Raw genomic sequence first — 24,636 nt, 5'->3', positions numbered from 1 at the left:
AAAAAAAAACACAGTGACATTTCCAGTTGTGATTTCCTGAGCAATATTAAATGTCCTTTGTATGTTAATGAGATTCATAGTAAGGCTCCCTAGTTTCAGAATAGGAACGGGTTATTAAAAAAAATACATGATTAAAGGATTAGAACTCTCCTCCTCACCCTGACCTAAGGTGGAAGAGAGGGTCTAGAGATTTGAATTCAATAACCAGTGGCTATCAATGATTTAATGAGTCATACCTGCATGCTTCCAGAAGCTCTTGGGTTAGTGAGCACATGGATACAATACGGAAGCTCTGCAGGGCATTCCCATACCTTGTTCTCTTCCATTTTGATTGCTCCCGAGTTGTGTCCTTTGTAATAAAATTTGAATAGCCTCTTCTTGAATTCTGTTATTGTAATGAATTATCAAAACTGAGGGGGGAAATCAGAACCCTTCAAATTGGTGTGAGCCAGGTAGAAGTGGGGTAGGCTGGCATCTGAAATGACAGCGATCTTGGGAGACTGAGCCTTCACTCTGCGGGGTCTAACACTCAGGAGTTAATGTCAAAATTGAATTAATTTGTAGGCCCCCCCAGTTGGTGTTAGAGAATTGTTGCTGAAATGATGTAATTGTTTCAGAAAAAAAACATCAAACAATAATGCTAAGTAAAATAAGCTAGAACCAAAGAGCAAATAGTGGTTGACTCCACTTACATGAGGTACCCAGAGTAGGTAAATGCATTCAGACAGAAAGCAGAACAGACGTTATCAGGGTCTGAGAAGGAATGGAAAATCATTGTTAAACGGGTAGTGTACTGGGGATGAAGTTCTGGTGATGGACTCCCAACAGTGTAAATGTGATAAGGAACATAAAGATCATACCTGAGACTGTGTTTTGTCTTGACTCTTGTGTCTTCGCATGAAAGGAATTCAAGCAAGACATGAGAATTAGTAGTAAAAGTATAGCAAAGTTTATTAGAAGAGAAAAAAGATGAGGAAGCACCCTCAAGGAAGAGAGTGGGCTACTCAGAGAAGAGAGCAAAGCTCACTTGTGTCCCAGCTTTTTGGGGAGACAGGAAGGAGGTCCCATGCCAGTGTCACTTTTTGGTTCTAGATTGAGACATTATATGAGCTAACCACCTAAGGGCAACTCTTGGTCATCTTGGCCTGGCTGACAGGTTCTAGAATTTATGGTCTTAATAATCCTGCTTTCTCAGGTCCAGGAATCTCTATGGTACTTACTATTTGTTTAGGGACTTTAAGATGTCTTAGCAATTAGGTCCTTTTGATCAAACATATCCTTGCCCTTTGGTTCTTACTCCCTGAATTTATCTATTTTCCTCCAATTATAAGAGGAATAGTTTATAGAACTGAGATCAGGCAAGGGTCCTTAAATAGCTATCTTTTCAGACCTTGCAGTGCCACTTAGGCAGGACTATTGATAAACCAACTTGTTCTGTACCAAGTATTATATTCCACTGCTCATATCTAACTGCCAACTAACAAATGTACTTAATGCCAGTGAAGAGTACACTTAAAAGAGGTTAAGATGGTAAATTTAATGTTATGTATATTTTTAAAAAAAATATTTTTGAAAAATACCCGTACAAATATAAAAACACATCCCACTTTTAGTGAATTATAAGTAAATGCTATGAACATCACGCAAGTGTCTCACATTTAAATCACTTAAAACGTATACATAAGCTCTGAATACAAGATGAATCCCCGGAGTCCAGTCTGTAATGAGTGTGGAAAGGGTGGGACAGAAATTGGAAAGTTCTTTATAGGCTGCCAACTAATAAATGTAGAATAAGAGTATGAAAATCACACACTTGAACCCCCAGAGTAATAATTTTATTCGGACAAAAATTGATTCAAAGGATGCTAAAAGTTGTGTCAATGTTTGATGAGGAACAGATATGTGTATAATCTCAAGGTGTTTGTCCATATACTTACTCATCACAAAGAGAAAAAAACTGCTTCACAAGGAACTGATACATAATGTCTTAACCAAACATGTTGACACAAACCAACTCATGCCTCCAAATGTGACACCTTGAAGAAAGCCACAGTATCATTTATGCTGTATTTATGGATTAATACATGACTTGAAGCAAAGCAAAACATTCAGGCAAAAACAAATTCAGGACTTGTCTATCAAATAAATGTCCCCACCTTTCTAAAAATCTGTTATCATTAAAGATAAAGCAGGGCTTTTTCTTGAAAAATCACTCCAGACTAGATGACTAAAGAGATAGAAAAATTAAATGCAGTGTGTGATCCTGCTATAAAAATGGGTCAAGAAGAAAAACTGGTATCAATGATATTACTGAGAAAACTGGCAAAATTTAAATATGTAAATTTTTAAATATGTAAATTAGACTGTAGTATGATTATAGTGGTATATCAGGGATAAATTTCCTGGTCTTTATAACTATGAATGAACACTGCTTGAACACACTTCAAGCCAAAATAGACCTCCTTTCAATTATTACTAATATTTCTATGTTTAGTCATATTCCTGATTCTTATAAATGGGGTTTAAATTCAAGTAGCACAATAATGATCTTATCAATCTAGACGGGAAGCCTACCTGTAATCTGCTTATCAGAGAATTAAAAATGTTTTCAGTAAAGCAGTAAGATTGAATATTCAATTCTGAAACAAACACTGTTCCCTATAGCAGAGTTAAAAAAAATATTGCAAATTGGCTCTTAATTCAAATTGAATGCATTTACTACATTGGAAAATAGGCTTATTCAATGTAGATAAAAGAAATGATTGTTGATGAGAAATGTATAGAGTAAAACAATAAAATCAGTTTAATATGATAAAAAAGGGCTGGGGTTGTGGCTCAGAGGTAGATCGCTCGCCTAGAATGCATGAGGCACTGGGTTGGATCCTCAGCACCACATAAAATATTGTGTCCACCTATAACTAAAAAATAAATATAAAAAAATAATAAGAAAATGACACGTATGCAATTCATAAGACAATGAACAACAATTCAGCTTTACTTTTATTTTCATATTGTTTAATAGATATTTTACACATATCATAAATATACACTTGTAATACAAAAATCTATACAAAACCCAAGTACTTTAACATCTACAAAAGGGAGATACTGCATTTGATTTTGGATACTTTTCTGTTTAAATACTATTTAAAATCGACCTTCAAGGAGACAGCAAATCAAAAGCCATTAACTACTTAGAGAGCTTTCTGTTCACATAAATTCATCATTCAAGTAAGTATATTTTATTGAAACAATAAGCCATCTGACTGGTACAAATGTCAAACTGCAAGAACTACAGTGTTGAGCCAAAGCAGAGTTTTATTTCCACTTTCCTCAGCCTAGAATCAGCTTCTAAAACAAAATGCAGAACACAACAATGATTTATAATGTTATAGGGCTGACAATGCACCCTATATTGTATATTTACAGGATCTTGTCAAAAATATAATACATACTAAAGGTAACAAGTAGAAATTATATTTTCCCTAATTTCTTTCTATTCAATTTGAAAAACAGTACGTATCTTTCGTTGTGCTTGGCAACTGGACATCATACCCGAAGGAAAAATTCAAACATCCCATGGATAAGATATGACATAATTTGGTTATAATTTCAGTTCAATAGTCATCAATCATAAAGAACTTAAAGTAGTGTTCCTTACCATAGCATTTCCATGACTTAAAAAGTAAATTATTGAGGCACAAAAACATTGCATGACTTGCCCGAAGTCATGAAAGAAATGAGGAACAGATTTTAAAACTTTTCCTTTCTAACTTAAGCAACTGTACAAAAACCTATAGCTTATACCCTGTCTCAAAATTATCTCAGTCAGACACATAAAGAAATTAGGTGCATTATTCAGGAATGTTTACTTAACTTAAACTTCTGTAATTAAAAACTTAACTTTCAAGAACCCATACATTTATCATAAATCATTAAGAAGTTACAAATGGAATACAATCATTTTCTGAATTATTAGACATGTAACAAGTTACTAATTAAATTTGACACAACTGATTGCAAAAAAATTTGACAATTTAAATACACAAGTTCTGAGAAAGATGCTTATCAACATGATTTTTTAAAAATACTAATTACAGGATCTATAAAATTTAGAAGACAGTACCATAGACACAAGCATATTAATATCATAAATTAAATCAACTTCTAGTTGACCTTTTGTTTTTTATGAAAACGTTCTAACAAAGCACTCATAATGTTTCCTGGAATTCTTTGGTGCTTATCAATCAAAGCTTGAAGAGCATTCTTCGTCTATTAAGAAAACAAAAGAAAAGTCATTATTATTTAAGTTCTCTATGTAGTTTATATGATAAAAATTTTTATGACTACTACTTTCAAGAAGTACTCCTTAATTTGGCCCCCATCTCCTATCATAATGAATGATTTCCTTCTCGGTACACAATATCTTATTTCTTATCTGTATTTATTAAGTCTTGAATTATAGTTGTTGTCTAGTTGGCTATTTTCTGCACTAGACTGTAAGCTCCGTAAGATATATCTTAGTATTTCTCCACAGAAATGCCTTGCATATAGTATGAGCAAATGTATAACAATGAATCCTACCATTATGTAAAATTATAATGCACCAATAAAAATATGGAAAAATGGCTTGCACACAGAAAACACTAAAATGAATTGAAGAAAAAGTTACAAGAAAGAAAGTAACAAGAAATCTTCTAATAGGTGAATAAAAGATTTAATCCTCTCTAGCCACTAATAAACTCTACTATATTTTTCTTTCATCACTATACATAACCCAAAATATTAAGCAATGAAACAGGAAAACAAAGAATGAGCTTGAGCTGATACACTTTAGTTCAATGCCTCAATTTCTAGACAGTTTAAGAGGAATTTTAATTAAGTCATTGCAATGGAAAAGCCAATTAGCATATATCAAAAACTTTTCTCAAGCTGTGCTTTAGAAATTTCAACAATTTTTATTTTTAAATCAGTTTATGGTTCTTTAAAACCTTTATTTATATATGTTAATAGTGCATGAATACACACATACTTTTTAGTTTTATAATCTAATCTTTAAACCAATAAATCCTAACCCGAAGATGTATTTCTAAAATAGCTCTCCAAACCAATTTTCGCATCTGTAAAATGAGAACTACTTCATTCAGTTTAACAAGGCTAAATGAACTTATAATGATGTTTTCAGGTACTTGGCAGAATGACTGACAGGCAGATTTTATTTCATGAATCATATTTCTAAAATTTTATCCCTCAGGAAATATTAGATCTTTTAAAGCTATAATGATAGTGAAACAAGTCTCTAATATTAAAAAGAGCTAATAAGTGAATAAGAAGAATCAAGTATAAAGTAATTAAAATGTGAGATCATTTGTGATACATATAACCTGAAATGTGAAAAATATTTAGAAGAGCCCTCTAGGTGGGTAGCAATCAGGAAACAACACATGAGCAGGAAAGCATGAGGATCGAAGACACGGGAAATCACCAGTTTAAGGAATGGCAAGTCAATCTGTTCAAATGGTTGGAGTCTGAGGTGTGTGTTCAGAAGCTAGATATAAGGTTTAAAATTAGGTTCCAATTAAATCATGAAGGGAGTTTAAATTGCTATAAATTGAAATGTCAAAGAAAGATTTGGGGGTAAAGAAATATCAGGGCTATCCATTAAGAAAACACAACTCTTGCAAAGATAACCAGCGATATCTTTCTGACACTACATCAAATGGACATGTTTTTAATCTTCATTTTACTTGCCCTCTAAATTACCACTGTCTTCCCTTTCTTATAATGCTTTTGCTTCTGGAACCTCACACTTTCCTGGTTTTCTGATCTTTCTTGGGCTATTCCCTTTCAATTTCCTTTTACAGATTCATTCTCCCAAAACCAGTCACTGATTTATTATTCAAAGACTCAGTAATATGATCCATTTCCATAGTTTCAATTACCATCCACTTGCTGAAGATTCCCAAATTTTCACCTTCAATCTTATTAGTTTCAGATTGTTATGTTCAACATGACTTCCCTTGGATGTTTTAAATGCACCTCAGACTCAACATGCTTAATTATTTAAATTTTTTTTTTAGTTGTAGACGGACACAATACCTTTATTTACTTATTTTTATGTGATGCTGAGGATCAAACCCTGTGCCTCAACATTCGAGGCAGGCGCTCTACCACTGAGCTACAGCCCCAACCCTCAACATGCTTAATTTTAAGACTAACATTTTTTGTCCTTTCTTGAATTCCTTCCCTCTCTCAGCAAATGATAATACCATGAATCTGCCCACTTACGCCAAAACTTACGGGACACCCTTAATTCCTGATTCTCATTCACAGCAGCCAATCCACTGACAGCACTTGTTAGTTTTATCCCCTGAATAGTACTCAAATCTATCTACTCCTTTCCATTGTCTCCACCTTAGCAATAATTGTACATGTAAATAAATCTGTACTTACATATGGGTGTACATATAATAATGTAGGGAGAGAGAAAGAGAAAGAGACACAGAAACAGAACAACAGATTAAGACTGAGAGAACTTTAAGGAAATATTCAAGTGTCCTCTTTGGCATTATTATAGTATATACTAACTTACATTTAGATGGTGTTTAGAAAATGACTTCTCCACAATCAAATACCTGAAAAGTCTATCGACCATTTCAAAACTGAGTTCTCATTTCTATAAAACATGGATGCTTCCAGGTGTGGCAGTGCACTTCTATAATCTCACCTACTTAGGAGGCCAGGCAGAAAGAAAGCAAGTTTGAAGCCAGCCTGGGCAATTTAGCAAGACTGTCTCAAATAAAATACAAAAAGGACAAATAAAATATAAAAAAAGATTGCAGAGCATGGTAGTGCATGCCTGTAATCCCAGTGGCTTGGGAGGCTGAGGTAGGAGGATCTCAAGTTCAAAGCCAGCCTCAGCAAAAGCAAGGTGCTAAGCAACTCAGTGAAACCCTGTCTCTAAATAAAATACTAAATAGGGCTGGGGATGTGGCTCAGTGGTCTAGTGCCCCTGAGTTCAATCCCTGGTACCCTCTCTGCCAACAACAACAACAAAAGGACTAAGACAGTAGCTCAGTGGTAGAGCACCCCTGGGTTCAATCAGCACTATCAAACCAAACAAACAAATAAACTTGAATTTCAACGCTAATCATTTCAAATGTGTGGTAATCTGTTCTGCTAGTTTGTGCTTCCATTACTGGCATTAAAAAGACTTGGAAATCATAAAAAGCATTCACAAAAGAAGAATTTCAGATTTTCTTGATTTCAAGCATACTTTAGTTCACTGAAGTTAATTTACACAAAGTGACCCTGCTGCCTAAAGTTTTCAGGACAGGATTTTTTCCCTCTCTATATTACCTTCTGTTTTGACCATGACAAGTAGTCTGTAAAAAAAAAAGTATTCCGACATAGTTCTAACCCCACTTAAATCCAAATGGATAGCCGGGAAGACAATTTAAAAGAACAAGACAGAATTCAATTATATTCTAAAGAATGCATTTGTTAGGGAGCAGCAAAGATATATATTAACAACAATTTGTATAGGGGTAGAAGTAGAATCAAAGGGTTAGGTCTCAGCTCTGGTATAGCTCTTAGACCATGAAGCTCTTAGAAAAGCATCATTTCAGGATGAGAGAAGAGTCATGCTGTGTGGAGAATATGCCCTGACCTTAAAAGTCAGGATTTTACCTTGAGGTCAACAGAGCTAAACTGAATATACTTAATGAACCATTTTAATTACTTAAAGGACAAGAAGGCATAAAATGTATCACTAATGTTACCTTTGTGAATCTTCCTATCAACCTTTCATGTGAACAGTCTCATCTAACACAGTATTAATGTTGCTTCAGCTGCATATTCTCTTCTAAGTGACTAACTTGATGAGTCCTAGGAAGGCAGGTGTATTAATTTATTCCTTTTCCCTGTCAGGCCCCTCTTTACTTGACCATCCTTGTGGGAGGATTTCAGGTCCTACCTCACAGAAGTCTAGCGTCCTGGCTTTGGCAATAAAATACCAGTAGGAATGAATGGGTCACTTCCAAAAAGAATCTTTGAAAACCATCTCATGGTCTATTCCTGACCTTTTCCCTTTACCACACAAATGGCAACATTCTACATGGGGCTTTTCTTTTAGCCTAATCTCAAAACAATGAAGATAGGGACATGGACAAAGCTACAGCTAAAGCCCATCAACATCAACAAGAAGTAAATTTTATCATCATAAGCCTCTAAGATTCTGTTGTTTTTGTAACTGTAGCATGACCTAGCAATGCTGAATGAATATCCAGTTTTTTTCATGTATAAAACAGTAATAATTAACCTATAATTTTAACAACTCAGGAGGCTTAGACAAGAAGATATCAAGTTTGAGGCCAGCCTCACCAACTTAATGAGACCCTGACACAACTAAAACAAAAGGGGGATGGGAAGCTGGGGATGTAGCTTAATGGTAAAGCATCCCTGGGTTCAAACCCAGTTCTAAAATAAAATAAAAATAGTAATAATTAGGGCTGATATGAGGATTAAATTAGACTGTATATGGATAACAAATAAAATCATCTTTGTAAATAATATAATCTAATATGTAGAAAACCCTAAAAATCTCACAAAAAGACAGAATAAACAAATTCAACAAAGCTGCAGAATATAGAATCAATACACGAAAATTAGTTGTTTCTCTATACTGACAATGAACAATAAAACAATAGAAACAGAAAATAAAATCTCAATGAACCACAGAAATGAAAAATAATAAAACTGTAGGATCAAAAAATTAAAATATTTCTCCAAGAGGAGAAAGATTTGGACACTGAAACTGCAAAACTTGCTAAAAGAAATCCAAGAAAACACAAATAGAAAGACATCCATGTTCATGAACTGAAAGAATTCATACTGCCCAAAGCAATATACAGATTCGAAATTCCAATGACCTTTTTTTTGCAGAAATAGAAGAAAGTCTTAAAATTCACATGAAACTAGAAAGGACCTAAATAGCCAAAAACAAAGAAGTAATAGTAAAAAAGAAGCACAAATCTATGACTCACATAAAGGCCAAAAGATCTTCAACAAGAGTGACAAGACTACACAGTTGCAAAAGTACAGGCTCTTCAGCAATGGTGCTAGAAAATTCAATATATAAAATGTAGGAAATTCTTAGAAGAAAACATAGAGGAGAACTGACTTTGGGTTTGGTAATAATTTCTTAGATAGCACACTAAAAGCACAGAAAGTAAAAATAGACAAATGGTACTATATCAAACTCACAATTTCTGCACATCACAAAAAATAAACATCAATTGAAAAGTAGCCTACAGAATGGGAGAGAATATTTGCAAAGCACATATCTGATATGAGGTTAATATGCTGAATATATAAAGAAGCTTTACAACTCAACAATAAAACAATTGTCTCAACTAAAAATTGGGTAACTGATTTGAACGAACATTTCTCAAAAAATGTTTACATATAAAGAGACAACAAGCATATAAAAAGTTGGCTGCTCAATATCACTAATTATTAGAGAAATGTAAATCAAAACCACAATGAGATATCACCTCACACCCATTAGGATGGCCATAGTTAAAAGTAAAAAGAAAATAACAAGTATTGGCAAGGATCTAGAAAAATAAAAACCCTCATGTGCTGTGTGAGAATGTAAAATGGTAACAGCTAATATGAAAAAGAAAATGAAGGTTCCTAGAAAAAAAAATTAAAATACAATTACTCTATGATCTAGCAATACTACTTCTGGATATACATCCAAAAAAATTCAAAACAGATAAATTTTCACACACATGTTCACTGTAACATTATTCATAGTAGTGAAGACTCGAGTCAAAACAAGCATAAACAATCTAAGTGCCCAACAACAGATAAATGTATAGAGAAAATGGGGTAAATATTAGTCAGCCTTAGAGAATGTGAAAATTCAGTCATGTGCTAGAAGACACATAAATCTTGTAAACATTTTATGCTCAGTGAAAAAAAAAGCTAATTCCCAAAAGACAAAAATTATGATTCCTCTCATATGAAGTATCTAAGATAGTTAAACTCTAAGAAGCAAAAAGTAGAACAATGATTGTCAGGAACTACGGGGAGGGAGAAATGAGAGGTTTGTGTTCAACAGGTATAGAATTGGTTTTGCAAAGTGAAAAACTTTTGGAAATCTATTGCTCAACATCCATGTACTGAACTGTTAAAATGGTTAAATATGTGTGCTTTTTATCACAATTTAAAATTTTAAAAATAAATCAGACTAATATATGTACCAAAGACAGTTATAAAAGTCATAATCAAAACATTCATCCCATTTTAAGTGATTAAACAAATGACATTTATTGCTTTTTTGTAATTATATACCCTCTAAAAGTATAAGTGCAAAAGGAATTGTCTTTTCTCATTCTTATTCCCTTGATTTCTTTACAATAAGTATTACTGATCATTCTCACCCCTACTGACTTCCATCACACAAATTTACTTACTGCTCCAGTTCCCTTTCAGTTAGCTTCAGTTGTTCTCCTTCCTTGGCTTCCTCCTTAAATGCTACATTTCTTGCAAGATGTCTTCAGTCCTCTTCTTTCTTTCTTCAACCTGTGTTGCCAAGCTTAAGACTTCCACGACTGCCTCAGAGCAAATGACTTCCAAATCTCCAACACCAATTTTGATTTCCTTACCCTAATTTCAACCCAATATTTCCAAAACCCTAAACATAGATCCATATCCATAGATGTCCTGCAGCTGACCATAAATTCTTTCCTTGGCCTCTAGCCATAAATGTCTGTAACACTACCTCCTCCAACTTCTGCCCACTGTGACAATAAAAAAATGTCTTTAGACATTGCCAACCATCTCCTATGGAAAATCATCACTTCTTGAGAACTATTGACAAAGAACACGATTGTAGAATACATAAGTAAATAAGTTATGAAATTTTAAATAATAATTGAAAAAAATCTGTCCTAAGACTAAGGAAGATGAAATAATTCACCTTTTCAGCTAATTCTTCTGCTGTTATCTTTGGATCATATGGAATGGGATCACCTAAATAAGTCCGTAACTTCACTGGAAAACCGCCATACATTGGAGCAAACGGATAACGGAATTTTTCATAAAGCCATCTAAACAGCCCTGTTTAAAGTAAATAAAATCATTTTTACTGATTAAATATTCGAAGCATACAATTGTAAACTTTCAAATTAATTATGCAAGATTCACAGTAAAGTAATAGAAAGTATTGCTTCTTAGAATTATAAAATATTTTTTAAAAAGATGAGCTTTTCAATCAATTGTAATAAATGATACTGTACTAATGCAATATATTACAAGGGAAAACTGAAGGATGGTGAGGGGATACATTTTAAAAAAAAAATCCCTATACTGTCTACTTAATTTGTTTCAGTAAACCTAAAAATAAAAACATTAAATCTATTAATTTTAAAAAAGAGTAAAACTAAGGAAATTTGAAGACAAACCAAGTACTATTATTGCAAAGCAAAGGGTAAAGACTGCAACCAAAAGATGAAAGTTAAAAAGTGGAAAGACATAAAATAAAGTGATTTACATGAATAAAAAAAAAGAAAAAGATGGGAGTATAAATTAAATTTGTGTAAACATGAGACTATAGTACACTGATAAACTATGCAAAGACTGAAACTCACTATTATAAGTTAGAAAAAAAAGCTAATATATCAAAGTAAAGAATTTTTAATGCTACCTGACCAATCTGAAATTTAGCAGAATTAAATAAGGAAGTAATAAAAAGGCAAAAACAAACAGATGGACTAAGTTTAAAAAACAAACAAACAAAAAACAAAAAACAGCATCAAGGGAATCCAAAAAAAGTTAGCCACATGGACTACACAGTTAATAGTTAAATACTGTATTAAAGTTGAAAACACTATTTACACCTGTAAATATAAAATACACCATCAAACCTAAAGTTATCATTAAAAGAAAAAACTAGATACTAATTGTTGAGATATTGAGCTTCAAAGTCAAGGAAAATTTTTAAAAGCAGTCAAAAATGATTTTAAAAACTATTTACAATTAAAGAAACAACCTGTAAAATAATTTCTGGTTTGCCATTTAAATTATGAAGAAATAGGCTGAAAGAACTCCACAACAAATGTCAAGTATCACATCAATCTGCCTTCCCATATTAAATTTGAAAAAAAAAGGAAGAAAAAAAATTTTTAAAGAAAAAAAAATTTTGACTTAAAAAACATGGAATATCAACACAAAATAACATTACATATAAAAGAAACAACAGCAATTTAAAAAACTCTTCAAAAGAGGACTTTTATGTAGATAGCTACTATAGGGTACAAAATTTCAAAGTAAGAAATAAGACATTGTGAAGAAAAAAAACATTTCCAAATGCTGTCATTCCTATGACTAAAAGCTGCTTTCTATTTCAATAAATTAAAGGTAGATTAAAAAAATCTCATCAATATAAATAGAGATGGTTAAAAATACTAAAAAAAAATGTTAAGTGACAAAAGTAAACCAAAGCAAACGACATCTCTTCAGGTTGTTAATCTTACTTCAACGTGTAGCACCATTCACTGTTAAAGCTTTTAACTTCCTCATGGTATACATATACCATAGTATATAAATTTATATTGTGTCTCATCACCATGGTATAACATAATAAATTAGATAAAATGCTTTCAAGTTTTAAAGAACTCATTACCGATAAACTTCAAGTTATGTATACAACAGTCCAGCAAAAATATAATACCTAAGAACTGCCGTTACTTAGAATCAGTTATTTAGACTTTATATAGGAAAACACCTAAGCAATCTATCCATTACCTAATATTTAATAATTCAAAAGGATTCCTTACAGTGTTCAAAATTCCAAATATTTTAAATATTACATTATAATTAAAAACCATACGAATCAGAACTTACTTGTTCCTCCAAGTGATCTAAATCCTTCTCGAATATTTTGTGTAAACATAGGAATAATGGGCTAAAGAAAAGAATTTGAATTAAAAAGTAAATAAATAAGTCCATTCAATGTGTCCACTGAGTCACTAAGGCTAACTTTTGAGGGCCTGTTTGAAATCATCAGAATAAGATTTTAAAAATAATGGTACACTTGACTAGTGTGATTAATCAAACTAAATTCAACTTGGTCATTTGTAAAAATATAAATTGGAAACACTACCCTCCAGTGGCAACATACAATATTTCATTTATCTGTTTTCCTAGTATTCCACACAAATCCTTGAAACTCAAAATAGAAATTACAGTAATCATTTATTTCATTAAATAAAATGTATGTAATAAATTGGTTTTAGGAGAATAATGAATAGTATGCTCAATTAAGTTATAAGAAAGATTCTAAGGGAAATTTATATAAATTTAAGAGGTTTTGGCAAGATGCTATCATGGAATTAGTAAAACACCACTTTTTGTAAGCTTATTAAATTTAAAATGTTTGACATCGATGAAAAGTAAGCATATACGATTTGCTGCAAATACAGGAAATGTATGTTAAAGAATTCTTTATATCATTAATTTTAGAGGATTTATGCTCACAAGTTCATGATTTTTATATTTCTATGAATACCAATAAGTGTGACTTTTTATAATGAAAGAATATATGCCATAAAATAATAAAATATTGTGAAGTATTCTATGGAAGTTATGCCACTACGAATATTAACATATTAAAAACCAAATAAACATTTTAATGTATACACTAATATGCTGAATTAAATGTTTTAGAATGGATAAACTGTATGTGCAGTGGGGGTTCACATTATTTATAGAACTGGATAGTATATATATGCTTTAACCTAATACAGATCTACCTGCCTTAATGAGTAGGGCTTGGGTCTGTGGTATTTAAATAAGCTGATAAACTTATTCAGTTTTGAAAATTACGGGCTGAAGGAAAAAAACAGATACAGCTATTTGTATTACCTTACATATAACTAAGCAGTCACTAATTGTACCTCTCTTCTTATTGGGAGGAAGACATCTAATAGACTGAAGGGAAATTGTTTTTCACTGCTGTATCCCTAGCACCTAGAACAGTACCTGGAATAAATGAGGAGCTAAAGAAAGCCATCGAGGAATTAAACAAGAAATGGACAAACAGAACAGAGAGACAATGCTTCTAATGAATTAATTTGTATTCTGTGAATACGAAGGCCAATAATAGGCAGCAGCAATCTTAAAATCATTTAGGAAGAGAAAACAAGTCAGATAAGAAAAGCTTCAGTTGAAGAATTTAAAAATTTAATGGAGTTAATTCATGAAGCTAACACACTGAAAAGATAAAGTATATTCAATTATTTTGTAAAAGTAATCAGATTATGTTCTAGGAAATTATTACTAGTTTTCTAAAATAAAATGATGGCTAAAATCCTAATGTTTTAAATAGTTATAAAATGTCTTCAGAGTTGACAGTTCAAAATGCTAAAGAAAGAAAAGACCTTTCAGGTCAGAGATACACACTTTGTGTCCCTTAACAAGTACTGTTGGACTTACATCTACCAACTGGCATGATCCCAGAAGTCTGTATGCACTTTATAAGGACTATTCAGGATAAACATTACTCCTTAAATACTTAACTTTCTGGAGACTGTACATTTCTAGAACCTACTAAATAAAAGAAAGCCTGGCCTAGTAACTTCAGTACTTCATACTATTGTCTGTGACTAAGGTTTTAAATTTACATTGAAGTTAATATCCTTAAAGCCATAAGCAACAATGTTTTGCAAATTGAGCTTGTAGTACATTCAATTCTCCCCTTGAATATACTTTGTAAACAAAGTAGAGTTTGAGATATTTAAATATCTGGTATTATTCAGTTATTCTAAGTAACCTAGAATTGTTTACATATATACGTGTCTCTGTATGTATGTGTATGAACACATGGGTACAAGACAGAATGTGCATTTTTAAAACTATACTTGGGAATAGTCCAGGGTCTTACTTCTGCCACAAAAATGTGAAAACCATTACAAAAGTTACTTACCATATCTAAGCTTCATCTTCCTCATGTATAAAATGGGGTAAAAATAATTATCCTATCTCAAAGGGTAATTTTAACAAAATGTTATCTTGTTTTACATCTGTTACTTATTTTCCAATTAAACACACTAATTCTTCCACTTATCTAAGAAGTTACTTAAAAATTCTTACCAATATCATAATTCTCAAGAATTTACAAAATAAGTGACTTATATTACATATTAAAAGTCTGTTGCTTTCAAATGAACTTTACATATTTTCTACTAATATTTTATGAACTGCATACAATCTAGATTTTTTCCTCTTGACTTGTAAAGAATGTCACAATTAACATTTTATTTTTTATTTTTTACACTGCTGGGGATCAAACCCAGGGCCTCACACATGCTAGTGTTCTACCACTGAGCTACACCCTCAGCCAGTATGTCATAATGTATTTAATTTTAAATGTAGTTAAGTCTGCAACAATAGTCTTTACTCACAGTTTATAATTTTTTGAGGCCTATTAAGGGATTTTCCAGATGGGATACTTGTGTCATACATACATTACTGAAAGATTTCCCTCACAGATCTGGAAGACCCCTTCAATCTCAGATGTCCGCAGACTCACTGTGCAATGTAGTCAGAGATGGCAACAGCACCGTTGCCTTGAGTCCTGAACTGTGTGTTCTGCTCTGCTGCTGCCTTGTTGTGACCAGATCCCTTCCATCCCTCCATCTGTCTGTGCCTGAGTCTCCTCATCTGTAACATTGGAATAATTATATACGTCACCTCCTTCCATACAGGAGTACCAGGAAAAAGCCTTTACAAGTGCTATAAAATGTTGGGATGGCACAATATTTATTAAGCTAACAATGTTATTTTGTAAATCCAAAGCATTAAAGAATTGTTTGTCTTTAAACTAATAGAAAGTTCTTTCATAAAATTTCTGAAATCTTTATACAAAATCTTAATCAACTGGATTATCTTAATTGACTACCTAGAAACTTATGGATTGGAAAAAGAATTATTTTCTTTGTATCATTTCTTTCAGGCCTTCTTCAAAGCAATATGTTGCTTAAAATTATAAACTTAAGAAAGAAGAATTAGAATTCCATGATGAATTTATGATTTCAACTTGATTTGTATCATCTTTAAACATATGAAGACATATATTTTCAAAATATAAACTTAAAAAGTCAATCATCTTTAAGTTTTAGTTTAATTAGCTTTTTAGCTTTTATTATTGCTTTAATATGCATTGCATTGATTTTCCTTAATTTTTGTAAAACTTTTGTAATCTTTTGTATTCCAAGTTATTTATACAGGCTAGGTTTTTATTTCCTGCATCAGAACTTTAAACATTCTGGAAAATAGTGTTATGTGCTAAAAATTAATTTTCTATATTATTGACATTATTTAACATAAAGTTAAATTCAAAAGGCTATTTTCTACTAGTAGTGTTTAATACTGTCTTTTTTAAAAAACTCAAATCCTATTCTAAATTCAAATACTAATTCTGATTCTAAATTCAAATACTTAAAAGCCTACTCAAAGCTAGTCTCTATACTAAGTATTTGAATACAAAATCCTAGTCCTCAAGGAGCTTATAATCTACTGTAAGGAAGTAGTATTTAAATTTTTGTGTTATTGAAATACTTTGGCAAGTACATTCACCCCAAACTAAGATCACACTCATAAAGCATTACAGCAGTAATTTCTAGGAATTACATATACAGAAAAGAGCTCAAAGCATTTTATTTCACTGGGAACTTTGCAATTAAGACATAAAAGCATTTATTCTTCTTCAAATATTATTCTTTGGTTACAAAAAAAATGAATCCTTTATAATCTCTTTTTTAATCAACAGTCCATATTTGCAAGATGGGCAATCAAGCTAAGGGTCATTTTATGGTCATTTTATGCCACACCAATGGGAACACAAAAAATCTGAAATGTGAAAGTTATTAGCAGCAGTCTCTAATAGGCCTGGAAAAATAATTACTACCCTATCTAAAGTATTGTTGACTTCTTTTGCTGACAATCTAAAATAAAAATTAACAGAAGCAAAGGAGAAACATTTCATAAGTAATACATAAGTGTTTTCTAAGAATACAATAACAATATGGAGCTCAAAGTGCTAAGGAGTACTTTCCAAAGGCAAAAGAAAAGCACAAAATGGCATTCACATTATTCAGTCTGTTAAGTAGATTAATTTATTGAATCTCAGAGGAATCCTTAATTTTACTGACAAATTCTCATAGGAAATCTTTAATTAGTATCCAAATTAGACCAATATCTGTTATTTATCTTTATAAGAGAGCTGATGAAAAATGATAAAGTCACAGATTATTTCAGTCTGCTTGTAAGAAATGGTCAAAGATAAGATTACCAAACTAACAACCACTCCTGAAATATACCAATTCAGTCACATCAAAAGTACCAAAGGTTTAAAACATACACAGAATTGAACTGATTACACTAGTGGGAAAAAAAAGCATAATTAAAGGAATGATGAAATTATTTGTACAAAATTATAAATATGATGAAAAGAAGATGGATTTTAAATGTAAAATAAAACCTTGCTGGATATTTGCAAAATTTCAAGAGTCATTTTTTATGTAAGATGGCTTTCTATGCACAAAGAATATTTCTCTACTGACACATTTTAAAATGTTACATATAATAATTTTAAGCTATGTAATAAAAGGGGGGTATATTCTTATATACTTTGGCTCACTAAGCATTTATTTTAAATTTAACTAAGCTTTAGTTGAATAATTAATTTTGCACAACTCACCACTTTTGCATCAATTGCAACCTGAGCAAAGCCTTTTCGATTACCCCATACGATGTTGTAAGTTTCATCACTAAATAGGGCTTCTCGAACTCCACCTGGTGAAATAGCTAACAAGTGACCACTCTTCAGAATTTCAACACATTTTTCTCTTGGTCCATGTAGAGCACAAAATACATCAAGTAATAAACTAAACCCTGTAAGAAAGATGAGATCTTAAATACATTCTTGTTCAATTCTTCCAAGAGCAAATATCTTCACACGTATGAGACTATCTATATTTATATCAGTAACTTTTTTCATTTTCTAAAATTAATAATTGTTAAGGTTAACATAAAATTTATATTATTTATGTAGTAATAGATATATCTTACTAATAACATAACTACTGATTACTTTCTACTGATCACCTACTATTCTGGCTACTTTACATATTCAAACTCTTAAAAAACTCACAGCAATCTTGGTAAACAGGGATTCTTCTGTTTTACAGATGAGGAAATCTGAGCTCAGATATTCCGTAGCACACAGCTAACAAGTGCCAGGAGAGAGATTCCCATCTGAGTATGTCTGTCCTCAAACTCCTTCCATTGCATATCATGCCCAAAACACTCTAAAATATTTATTAGGGCAATCAGAAATAATATCCCACTAGCAATTACAAATCTAATCTCTCATTAACCCTTTAGGGGTTAATGTTAATTCTTTTAAAAATCACTTGAGACAATATGAATCTGACTATGCTTAGCTCTACCCAAACAGGCAAGATTATAATCAAATCTATTGAAATTAAAAGTCAGGTGAGGCTGATCTTACAAATAAATTTTTAAATAATTAATAATAGTAAACATTATTAATAGTTTTTTTAATAAAGTGAAGGTGTTTGATTCAAGAACAACTAATTATAAGTTTTAATATTGCACAGCTTTTCAAATTACAATTATTTATGGATAAAGGACATAATCCTGCCAGCAATTAAATATTTTAATAAAATCTTATGTTGGAACTTTAGATCACTGTTAATATACATGCATCACTTTTTGACACAGAAATAAGAATGGTCCCTAAAAATTGTGCCGACTAACCAAATTTCTCATTTAAAGGACTGAAACAAGATTATAAATCATTAAAATTTAAATAATTTCCACCCAACATTACATTAAAAGCTCACTGATTTAACTAGATGCATTCTCCATAATAAAACAGGGAATAAGGGAGGTTTCAAAAAGTACAAGACAGAAAATCTCTCTTGTACTAAGAATTATAATGATTTTATACCTTCAGAAAGCAATGACGGACATAAAGTAAATCAATGTCAAGGTGTCACAGGATCAAAAAAGAAGAAGATTATTTGAAAAGCCAAAGCTAAAAATATTCACTTTACAAAAAGGGAAAAAAAATGGAAGTAACCTAATGTTTGATAAATGAAAAATAGTAAAGTACACATATTAGTCATAACATCAACTGCTCCTTATAAGTCAGCAAAATGTTGATGTTTACATGAAAACTTCTCCAGAAAACCCACAAAATTGTTTGTAAAACATAAAAATAGGTAAATTAAAAATGAAGTAAATCAAATAACTGGCTATATTGGAAGGGTAAGATTATAATACTGTTCTTTGTTTTCCAATTTCTAAAATTATTAGGTGACAATATTACTTTTAAATGGAAAATCTTCAGCTTAACTTATATACAAAGTAGAAATGAGTGTTTAGTGATACAATGATACCCAAAGCACTAACATGTTATGAAAAGTACTGAAGTAGATCATTACTTAATTCACTACCAAGTTTTTGTCTGTCTGGTTGATAGATAAGCTTTATTTTTATTAGTTCAGAACAAGCAATCAACATTCCTGACTTGTTTCCAATGATTTAGTAACAGAAAAAAAGATTCATCAAAATTAATTCATTCAAGAATCTTTTTAAAACTCTAGTGTTTGAAACCATTTGGCTAACTAATCTCTTTAAAAAGGCACTAAGACTTTATGAACACATTAAAAAGAATATAGTCTTCAATCTTAGAGTTTAAATCTAAGCAAACTGTGTAATAGACAAAACACATGTATTCTTTAGGGTAGCAAAATGATGAAGACACCATATATCTTGGCTAATTTTTTTTTATAATTTTGATCTGCTATAAAATTGAAAGCTATTAACCCCTTACAGTAAAATTAAACAAAAAAATCAACATCTCATGAAAAAAAAATCATCATACGAAAAATAACTACCTTCTACATCAAAATTTACACTGATTTTGCAAAAATCAGAATATAAAATTCAATATTTGGCCTTGCTACAGCTCAGTGGCAAGGCACTTGCCTAGCACACACAATGCCCTGGATTTGATTCCCAAGCACCAAAAATTAAAATAAATTTCAAGATTTAAGCCTTACACAGTGGTACATACCTATAGTTCCAGCAACTTGGGAGGCTAAGGCAAGAAGATCACCTAAAAACAGGCGTTTGAGGCTAGAAGGCAAAAGTCTTTTCCAAATGATACTACAGACTTCAAAGATAGACTGCCATGTAAATGATACTAAAGACCTCAAAGATAGACGGCCATATAATTTAATCATGATGACTAAATATCTTTCTATAATTTTCTACAGTGACAAATTTACCTGGAATTTTAAAGACAAAGTGATCAGCCACTACTCGGCAAGTTCTGCCTTTGTGAATAAAAATGTTAGCCATAAAGTAGTAAAAATCTATGGGAATAGCTCCATGATAAAAAATTATAAGTGCTGGTCCTTCTTTTGGTATTTTTTCCATCCCATGAACTTCATAACCTGTTCAAAAGACAAAATGCAAATACTTAAAATATATTTATTAGTTTATCTGTACTAAAGGATAGTCAATAATTCAAAAGCTTAGTATTCTTAATGGTTCTCTTGCCATTTTCCTTTTTATTCCCTCTTTCCCTTTCCCTTTATTGCTTCCAGTTCTAGAGCCATAAAGTGGGGCAGGATGAGTGTGCACTGGCATGGAGAGGTGGCCCAGAACAAGGACTGGAGTAATGCAGAGTGAGGGAGGCATCCACAGAGCGGACAGGAGCAGAGCAGAGTCATGACAACACTAATGTAGAAAGAGCCTGGCACAAGGTGATAAGGTTGAGTAGAAAAAGAAGGGGAACCAAGGTGCGGCAAGCACGTAAGTCAGAGCCAGGTGACAAAGTATGAGGGGGTCAGAGATGAGTGGGCTGAGGAAGTGTCTGTGTAGGAGGGGTGGCCTGGTGTAGGGCAACATGGCCTGAGCAGATAAAGAAGGGTACTGTGCAGTGTGGTTCATGACTTGGCCTGGGATTTCTGACTGAAGCAGAATAAGAGGATATCCAAGAGTGTTAAGAATGGTGGCAATGACAGGAGATAGGTTACACAGAGGGGGATTGATCAAATGAATAAACAGATTAAGTATAAGGGGAGCCAGGGTTCTCACTGATAGGAGATGGGTTAAAAATACAGAAAAGGAGAAAATGAGAATTAGTAACTCTGTAATCACAGAGAGCATCACTAGCTCCCTTATAAGAAAAAGCCAGGTGTCTACAAACTCAACTTTTTGAGTACCATAAAGCAAAAGAAGCAAGTCTTTTAAGAAAGTATGTTTGATAGTTCAGAGCTGTGATTCCAATTTTAAGCTGATTAAAAATTTATACTGGTTTTAAATTCTAATATTATGTTAAGTTGGAATATATTTTGAACCTTATATATTCTATAATACTTTTGATCTTATATGATTTTTCCACAGAAGGGAATGATTATTTTTATTCATTCACTTAACATTTTTTCCAAGTATTGTTCACTTATTTTCTTCCTAATTTCTTAATTCTAATTCAAGTAATTCAATTACTGAGGTTGTATGAACTTACCAAAAGGATCAACTATACATCTGGAGAAATTTTCTGAGAAATAAAATACTCTATTGAAGGATATTCTATACAGAATATTCCTGAGGTTCTCTCTAGCTTACAGAACATTTAAAAATATGAAATAAATGATCTATTTACATAACTATTTGCCAAATCACCTAGTTGAAAGCAAATTCAAATAATCAATTAATGAAAAACAATAGTTTGCCACAGTGCCACTAAGCATTAAGTCCCAACATTATTTAATTAAGTCACTTTAAAGCACAGATATGATCATATCATTCTCTTCCCAGAAATTATCAGTGGATTACTACTGCAGTGCAAACTTCTCAAGGCCTTTTAGATCCCAGCAGCTTATTGAGTGACATTAGATGATTCATGTATCAAATGAACTAACTGTAGCTCCCTGAATATACTTTCCCACTTTTGTGCTTCTGTTCCTGTGGTTGCTTTAATTGGAGCATTTCATGTCCCCTGTTTCCCTAACTGTACAGCTCAGACTCTACCTAGTCACCAGGTTCTGGGCATTTTATCTCCAAAGACTCAAATCTATCGCCTTCTTTCTCAATATCAGTTTCAAAACGTAGTTCCATAAGCTCCCACCTGCAGTACACCAAACTTAGGGGGATTTGATGAGCAATGGAATCTCAGAGAAGGCAGTCCCAAAGATAATTATTGTCACTTCCAAGAAGGGACAATCAATCTGCAGATTTTGAGTCATCTGGGTCCCATGAATAAGAATAGCCATATTCTCTATCATTATATACAAATTTATTTCTTCTCTGCTCTGATACCATGCTTACCAGGCATCAACCTGATTTTCTGGTTTTCTCATGTGGATTAGCTTACTGGAGAGGATATGAAGGTCAGTAGTATGAAACTCAGGTATCTTCTAATGGCAAAGATTTTATTATGTAAGCGAGTTAACTGCCTTTTGGCTTTAGACACCAGTATCATGAATTCAGATAATGATAACCTTCTCCTAAGAGATAAATCCCTTTTAAATTTGCCATCAGAAATTCATTTTTAAGCCTATACACCTACACATTATGATAATTTAATGGTGAGGTTGCCCTTCTGGATCTTCCTCAGAAAAGCAATTAGAACTAAACTTCCTACAAAATAGTCCAAATTCCTGAGCACAGATTCAACATCCTTCAAAACCCCTAGCTTCCTAGGGTGTGGTAGCGCACACCTGTAATCCCAGCAGCTCAGGAAGATCAAGAGTTCAAAGCCAGCCTCAGCAATGGCAAGTTGCTAAACAATTCAGTGAGACCCTGTCTCTAAATAAAATACAAAAAATAGGGCTGGGAATGTGGCTTAGTGGTTGAATGCCCCTGAGTTCAATCCCTGGTACTAAAAAACAAACAAACAAAACCCTAGCTTTGTCTACCTTTTCAGATTGGTCATTCAGTATACTTCTCATCCACAAATAATTCATCTTCTAGCTCTGAATACACTCTGCATTTTATTTGCTGGTCTGTTTAACAAATGGTATCTACTGAGTACAATTATGGCTATTTTTTAAAGAAAATTTCAAACTCTTTTTAAAAAATATTTTTAGTTGTAGTTGAACACAATACCTTCATTTTATTTATATTTATTTTTATGTGGTGCTGAGGATCGAACCCAGCACCTCACATGTGCTAGGCCAGCGCTCTACCACTGAGTCACAACCCCAGCCCCCCTTAGGCTATTTTTAAGTTGATTTTTTTTTCTAATTTATCTTCTAAGGCTTATTGAAAATAAGTTGTGATGATCTGTACTGCATTTAGCTTACTATGTCTTTTTTTTAATTGTTTCTTACATATATCACAATAGAGGAGTGCATTACATTCATAATTTTTTTGCATTGCAATTCTTAATACACCTTTATACCACAATTTATCAAATCTCTGTTTGTATATAAGGTATGTTGACACCAAATTCACATCTTCATACAGGAATTTTGTATAATGATAACCGTCTCCTTCCACTATCCTTGCTCTTCTTTTTAAAAGAGCCTTTACTTTTCTGTCTTAGATCTTCCCTACTTGAAAATTATCAAATACTTTCCTGTAACTCTTCCTATTGGTCTGAAATACCATTTTTATCACTTACCAAATTCACATTTCTGAACTCTTTAATCTGTTTGATTTATAAACGATGATTCTTTCCCTGTACCAATACCACAATTTTAATCAGGATAAATAATGTTAATGTTTTTTCCATGAAGAGGAAAATACTTTTGTTTTCTCAAATTGGTCTTGGTTATTCCTATTTATTCTTCCATACAAATTTTATAAGTTGGATGAAAAAATCATTTGGAATTGCAAGAAATTAATAGATGAATTTGGAATATGTAGAGACTTTCTATTCATTCAGTTCTTTTTGAGTTCCACATACACAGTTTCTCCACACAGTTCTCAAATGTTTTGTTAGAATTAGCCCTTAAATAGAATATTTCCTGTCTAGCAAAAATTAATGGTTTAAGATAACCGTTTTTTTTTAAGAGAGAGAGAATTTTTTAATATTTATTTTTTTAATTTTTCGGTAGACACAACATCTTTATTTTTATTTTTATGTGGTGCTGAGAATCGAACCCGGTGCCCCGCGCATGCCAGGTGAGCTCGCTACTGCTTGAGCCACATCTCCAGCCCCATTAAGATAACCATTTTTAAAATGACTATTGACGACATATGGGCCACTTAATTTTATGGGCCACTAAATCCCTTGGTTAACTATCTTATTAATACTAAGTCTGCTTCTTTCAAGTGTCTCTTATTTTCTAATTGTTTACACTTCCTACTTCTAGCCTCCGCCTCGACAATATTAAACACTAGTGGTAACAGCATCCTTGTAAAGTTCCCTATTATTGGAACTACAGTTTGCTTTTAAGATTGACATGATTAATTTCTTGAAATAGTGGAACTTGTGTACTCTGGGCCCTTTGTGGAGGGAGGAGAAAGATAACTTTGGATACTGTTTTAATTTCTTTTATGATTCTTGGTCTATTTTGTTTCTCT

The 24,636-nt window shown here is 32.3% G+C and overlaps 1 protein-coding gene across 5 annotated transcripts in view; it reads right to left on the bottom strand.

Moving 5' to 3' along the window:
• Nucleotides 1-3,043: 3,043 nt before the first annotated feature.
• The window catches only part of Tmem68 (transmembrane protein 68), a 31,387-nt gene continuing 9,794 nt past the window's right edge, over nucleotides 3,044-24,636 (bottom strand). For 3 of the 5 annotated variants that reach the window (XM_026394417.2, XM_026394419.2, XM_077800661.1), the window contains exons 4-8: nucleotides 20,388-20,555; nucleotides 17,768-17,961; nucleotides 12,913-12,973; nucleotides 10,988-11,127; nucleotides 3,044-4,272 (exon numbers count right to left, since the gene is read on the bottom strand). In XM_026394417.2, coding sequence (XP_026250202.1) covers nucleotides 4,168-4,272; nucleotides 10,988-11,127; nucleotides 12,913-12,973; nucleotides 17,768-17,961; nucleotides 20,388-20,555 — 668 coding nt within the window. In that variant the 3' untranslated portion in view covers nucleotides 3,044-4,167. Of the gene's footprint in view, nucleotides 4,273-10,987; nucleotides 11,128-12,912; nucleotides 12,974-15,598; nucleotides 15,730-17,767; nucleotides 17,962-20,387; nucleotides 20,556-24,636 lie in introns of all 5 variants that reach the window. The other 2 variants (XR_013343932.1, XM_077800662.1) reach the window with 2 other exon arrangements.

This window comes from Urocitellus parryii, chromosome 7, assembly GCF_045843805.1.
Source record: "Urocitellus parryii isolate mUroPar1 chromosome 7, mUroPar1.hap1, whole genome shotgun sequence".
NCBI lineage: Eukaryota > Metazoa > Chordata > Mammalia > Rodentia > Sciuridae > Urocitellus > Urocitellus parryii.
Note: the sequence above shows the minus strand (reverse complement) of the source record. Positions and strands in the feature narration are given on the sequence as shown.